Below are 6,000 nucleotides of genomic sequence, written 5' to 3'. Positions count from 1 at the left end.
GACGCCAGCGTAACACCCTCATTACGATAGAAACAGTTGCGTGTATATGTGCACTTCTCAGTGTATGTCTGTACAGTATGTGTGGGTGTCCATATGTTTTCCTTTAAATGTGCCTCTTTTCTCATCCCAATTCGCTCCCAGCACAGAGAACACAGAAAATCTTTGATGAAGGAAATACAGAGGATTCACTTCCTTGTGCAGGCAATGTGGACAAAATGTGACTGCAAGTACCACAATGCTTTGCTTCAAAAAGGATGACTGAATGCCCCTGCACTAGTTTCAGTCATGAGGGAAGGGTCCATTTCATAAAGGTAAACCACAGTGACTACAGATCACAGCCAGACTGAACGTCATTCTGTGCTAACATAAATCACAGTGGAAATATGAAGGCAATTAAAACAAACCGAATTATATTAATGCAATCTTTCATAAAACCTCTATTTGTCAAAACACTTTTTAAATATTAATGGCATAACTGAAGTCAGGGTAAAAGAGTGGAGCTGGAGTGTGTGCTGTGCGTTCCAACATCAGTAATGAATGACGTCCTTTAACAACGGCATTGGAGGGGAAGAGGACATCTGAATTCTTATGAGCTTTCTCTGTCCTTAATTCCCTCCCGCGTGCTCATGGGTCCTTGTGATATGGTCGTGATGTAATGTAATGTAATGTAATGTAATGTAAGGTAATGTAATGTAATGTAAGGTAATGGTCAGAATTGAGGGACTGAAAGCAGGGAACCTGCCGGTTTACGAGGGTCCTGTAGAAGGAGTGCTTGGGGGTGCCAGGCACACCTGGATCAGACCCTCTTATGTCCATATCTCAAATCCTCTTACAGTAATGATTTTGAGCCATGCAAGATGCTAATGGGTCTCTTACATGCTGTAGGAGTTTGGGGTCCCACTGTGTGGTTTCCTCTGCTGGTGAGTGGAGTTTGGGGTCCCACTGTGTGGTTTCCTCTGCTGGTGAGTGGAGTTTGGGGTCCCACTGTGTGGTTTCCTCTGATGTGGAGTGGAGTTTGGGGTCCCACTGTGTGGTTTCCTCTGCTGGTGAGTGGAGTTTGGGGTCCCACTGTGTGGTTTCCTCTGCTGGTGAGTGGAGTTTGGGGTCCCACTGTGTGGTTTCCTCTGCTGGTGAGTGGAGTTTGGGGTCCCACTGTGTGGTTTCCTCTGATGTGGAGTGGAGTTTGGGGTCCCACTGTGTGGTTTCCTCTGCTGGTGAGTGGAGTTTGGGGTCCCACTGTGTGGTTTCCTCTGCTGGTGAGTGGAGTTTGGGGTCCCACTGTGTGGTTTCCTCTGATGTGGAGTGGAGTTTGGGGTCCCACTGTGTGGTTTCCTCTGCTGGTGAGTGGAGTTTGGGGTCCCACTGTGTGGTTTCCTCTGATGTGGAGTGGAGTTTGGGGTCCCACTGTGTGGTTTCCTCTGCTGGTGAGTGGAGTTTGGGGTCCCACTGTGTGGTTTCCTCTGATGTGGAGTGGAGTTTGGGGTCCCACTGTGTGGTTTCCTCTGCTGGTGAGTGGAGTTTGGGGTCCCACTGTGTGGTTTCCTCTGCTGGTGAGTGGAGTTTGGGGTCCCACTGTGTGGTTTCCTCTGCTGGTGAGTGGAGTTTGGGGTCCCACTGTGTGGTTTCCTCTGCTGGTGAGTGGAGTTTGGGGTCCCACTGTGTGGTTTCCTCTGATGTGGAGTGGAGTTTGGGGTCCCACTGTGTGGTTTCCTCTGCTGGTGAGTGGAGTTTGGGGTCCCACTGTGTGGTTTCCTCTGCTGGTGAGTGGAGTTTGGGGTCCCACTGTGTGGTTTCCTCTGCTGGTGAGTGGAGTTTGGGGTCCCACTGTGTGGTTTCCTCTGCTGGTGAGTGGAGTTTGGGGTCCCACTGTGTGGTTTCCTCTGATGTGGAGTGGAGTTTGGGGTCCCACAGTGTGGTTTCCTCTGATGTGGAGTGGAGTTTGGGGAGATGGGTGAACACTGCACTGTGCTTATTATTTGTCTTCCTCAGTGCTACAGCTGCTGAGAAATCAGATGCTTTGTGTGCAGTTTCTGCTGTTTTTGCATGTGTTCTGTGGGTTTGTAATGCTTTCTAAAGTGGTGTTTTTGCATGTGTTCTCCGGGTTTGTAATGTTTTGTAAAGCGGCGTTTTTGCATGTGTTCTCCGGGTTTGTAATGCTTTCTAAAGTGGTGTTTTTGGATGTGTTCTCCGGGTTTGAAATGCTTTGTAAAGTGGTGTTTTTGCATGTGTTCTGTGGATTTGTAATGCTTTCTAAAGCAATGTTTCTGCATGTGTTCTAAGGGTTTGTAATGCTTTGTGAAGTGGTGTTTTTGCATGTGTTCTCCAGGTTTGTAAGGCTTTGTAAAGTGGCGTTTCTGCTTATGTTTTGTGGGTTATGTAATGCTTTCTAAAGTCGTGTTTCTATATGTGTTCTGTGGATTTGTAATGCTTTCTAAAGCAATGTTTCTGCATGTGTTGTGGGTTTGTATTGCGTTGTAAAGTTGTGTATTTGCATGTTCGTAGCATGCTGCTCTGGGCCATAAGGATGGTGTCCATCACTGTGTAGAGATCACTGCAACAGCTTTCTACATTTATAAAAACAGAGTAGGTAGCCAAATGTCCGGTTTTTGACTGAAATGCTCAGACTTCAAATTATTTGCGCATGTCCGGTTTGTGACCCCGACCGGTCGATATGATGTTCAAGCTGAGTAACTGACGGAAGAACTTTACCGGTAGTTTATTGTAACAAATTCACATTTCAACTATCCCTGGGTCCATGATCCACCCCAAAAGAACCCCCACCATCACTTCTGACAGCACCAACCCTTTGCATGTTGCAGAGTTTTGGCAAATTCTAAATCTGCGAACCAATCCAGTGTCTCCATTCATCCGTCAATCATCGGTCTATGTGCTGGTGTGTCTGTATGTAATGTACAGGCTATATTTACATGTTAAAGGAGCTCACAGACAGATGGTATTTTTTGGCCAACATTTATTTCCTGACATTCTTTGCAAGCGCAAGATTCTGACCACTTTTCCGTTCTCCCCCTACAACCTCAGTACCACATATTTCACATTTAATAATACATTTTTATTTGACAAAAAAGTTGCAGAAAAATCAATAAATTAAAAAGCAAGATATTAAACAGTCATGCATCGACCATACAAACATACATGTAGAATAATATCTACAGCTAAAAACCCAGCAGCAGTTGAACACCCCAGAGCAGGTTGGGGATACAGAGGGGCTTTGGTGTTTTAGTGAGGGGGGTAGGGGGCATTTCTCAGCATTACTTCTGAAACACAAACGCCAAAGCCTGTGTTAAAGCAACAGTTTATTGGTGAAGCTTAGCCCTGACTGTACTGTAAAGAAGGCAGGTAAGGTGTGGTTTGTATATCCTGTAATGCACTGGGGGAGGGGCCAAGCTTGGCTGCGGATGAGGCCAGCTCAGGTGAGGGCGGGGCCTCGTACAGGTGAGGGCGGGGCCAGGCTGAGGTGAGGGAGGGGCCTTGTAGAGGTCAGGGCGGGGCCCGGCAGAGGTGAGGGCAGGGCCTCGTACAGGTGAGGGTGGGGCCCGGCAGAGGTAAGGGCGGGGCCTCGTACAGGTGAGGGCGAGGCCTGGTTCAGGTGAGGACGGCCTCAGGGTCAGAGAGATGGTCGTCCTCAGCGTTCTCCTCGTTGCTCTCGGCGCTGTAGTCCACCTCTTCCAGGAAGGACTCGTCCTCCTCCAACACACAGCAGCTGGGGCTGCAGAGTCACACACACACCACCAGCGTTACAATACCAGTGCTTTACTGTGCACACACACCACCAGCGTTACAATACCAGTGCTTTAATGAGCACACACACCACCAGCGTTACAATACCAGTGCTTTACTGTGCACACACACCACCAGCGTTACAATACCAGTGCTTTACTGTGCACACACACCACCAGCGTTACAATACCAGTGCTTTACTGTGCACACACACCACCAGCGTTACAATACCAGTGCTTTACTGTGCACACACACCACCAGCGTTACAATACCAGTGCTTTACTGTGCACACACACCACCAGCGTTACAATACCAGTGTTTTACTGTGCACACACACCACCAGCGTTACAATACCAGTGCTTTACTGTGCACACACACCACCAGCGTTACAATACCAGTGCTTTACTGTGCACACACATCACCATAGCAACCTACAGCCCAGTTACAGCCAGCGATACAATATCAGTGCTTTAATGTGCACACACATCACCATAGCAACCTACAGCCCAGTTACAGCCAGTGTTACAATACCAATGCTTTTATGTGCACACACATCACCATAGCAACCTACAGCCCAGTTACAGCCAGTGATACAATACCAGTGCTTTTATGTGCAGTTCCAGAGATGAATACTGTAGTGTTCTGGTGTGACTGTAATACCATATTATTACTGTATTTCTGCAGTTTAACCCCTTAAGGTGTGGGTTTTTTGTTTTTGCATTCATTCAGTTATTAAAAGCATAAAAAATCATGGTTCTAGCTGAATAACCTATTTTAAGATGCTATTGCTTTAGCGACAACAGGTCCTTATTTTGTAACATGGGTGGCAAAACAAGGGCGGGGGGACCTCGCCTTCTCTGCATTTTGGATTTTATGGCCAAAAAGTTTGACGTGTTAAAACAAATTTGCGATGCCTACATCTAAATACAGGACATCCTTTGGGGGACTTCCAAAGAATCTCTGGTCTCTCTCGCCTCTTGAGTATTCCAGTGAACAAACACCTTCATTTTCATCATCATGACCCCATTTTATGTCAGTGATCATCTAAATACATTCTCACAAGACTGAATTATTATTCAGTATGCTTATAAATAAGGAGCAAGCATATGTGAAATTGCGGAATGTGGGGGTTGGGTATTTAACAAAACGTCAATCAATGGACCTCAATATTGGTATACAAGATGTTATTACTGTGATTATTGTACTTATTTTTTTACAATCTTCTGGACCTGTTGCTATCTCAGGAGGGAGAGATAGGGGGAGGGTGACAGGCGGGTGTAAGTGAAAACAAGAATAAAAAGTGTTGCATACTTTAGTAGGCAAAATACAGTATATGTACATGTCATGAGACCCATAATGTCATTTCAGTTCCATGTGTCCTTTTGGAGTATCCACATGTCATTTTTGGAAAACTGGCTAGAGACCGCTTAGAAAAACAGTGCAGAATGATCATTTATGGTGATAGAGTCATCCAATTTTAAAGGGAATTTGTGTTTTGGCTTTGGCTCCATTGTGTTCTTAAGTGTACCAGGTACTGCCACAATAATTTGTATCCATTCAAAAACAGAAAATATATTCAGTGAGAAAAAACTCATCCACTTCCACTATGTTTGAGCTTCTATGCCTTTGATTTAGTAATACTTGGAGTAATTCTGACTCTTGGAACCCATAGGGTTACCTTTCAGAAGACATTAAGGATTATGCCTGAAGTCAAAAGGGTTCAAGAATAGTAGGCATTTCATTTTGGGTATGTCGCTGTCAAGCTTGCATTAAGAAAAGGGGTGATTGATGAATAAGGGGTTAAAGCAAATTTATTTTAAAAATATTCATTTATTTTATTGCTCTAGAACCCCACCTGCTGGCCAAACGACTTTACAGCACCAAAGAAAATTTTCGAAATAAAATTGCGAATCATCTTCACTAATCCACAACAAAATAAAGATAGAACAACTGTGCTGTACTTGTATACTAAGTTCCTGATCAGCTTGTGATGTTTGAACTTGAGCAGACAGGCATATTTTTAACCACTGGGAGTTTGTTTTCCAAAAGTCATAATTACTCGAAATATTACTGAAACAAAGTAACAGAATCTCGAACAGTCTCAAAAATGTTTTGCTGGTGCTTAACACTCTCAGCATGCGTACTGACAAAGTGACGGTTTGTTTAGGCAGAAACAAAGTAAGCCTATACACTGTAAAAACCTACATGGATTGGCTACAATCCTTCCCAGACAGGTGTACTGAGCAGTCTTAATACTGACCA

At 45.0% G+C, this 6,000-nt stretch overlaps 1 protein-coding gene across 4 annotated transcripts in view; it reads right to left on the bottom strand.

Annotated features, from left to right (window-relative positions):
* Positions 1–2,956: 2,956 nt before the first annotated feature.
* The window catches only part of agtpbp1 (ATP/GTP binding carboxypeptidase 1), a 30,022-nt gene continuing 26,978 nt past the window's right edge, over positions 2,957–6,000 (bottom strand). For 3 of the 4 annotated variants that reach the window (XM_061260317.1, XM_061260318.1, XM_061260319.1), the window contains exon 26: positions 2,957–3,727. In XM_061260317.1, the coding sequence (XP_061116301.1) occupies positions 3,604–3,727 (124 nt within the window). In that variant the 3' untranslated portion in view covers positions 2,957–3,603. The remainder of the gene's footprint in view (positions 3,728–6,000) is intronic. The other variant, XM_061260320.1, reaches the window with a different exon arrangement.

Source organism: Conger conger, chromosome 11, assembly GCF_963514075.1.
Source record: "Conger conger chromosome 11, fConCon1.1, whole genome shotgun sequence".
Classification (NCBI taxonomy): Eukaryota; Metazoa; Chordata; class Actinopteri; order Anguilliformes; family Congridae; genus Conger; species Conger conger.
This window is presented reverse-complemented; position numbering and strand designations above follow the sequence as displayed.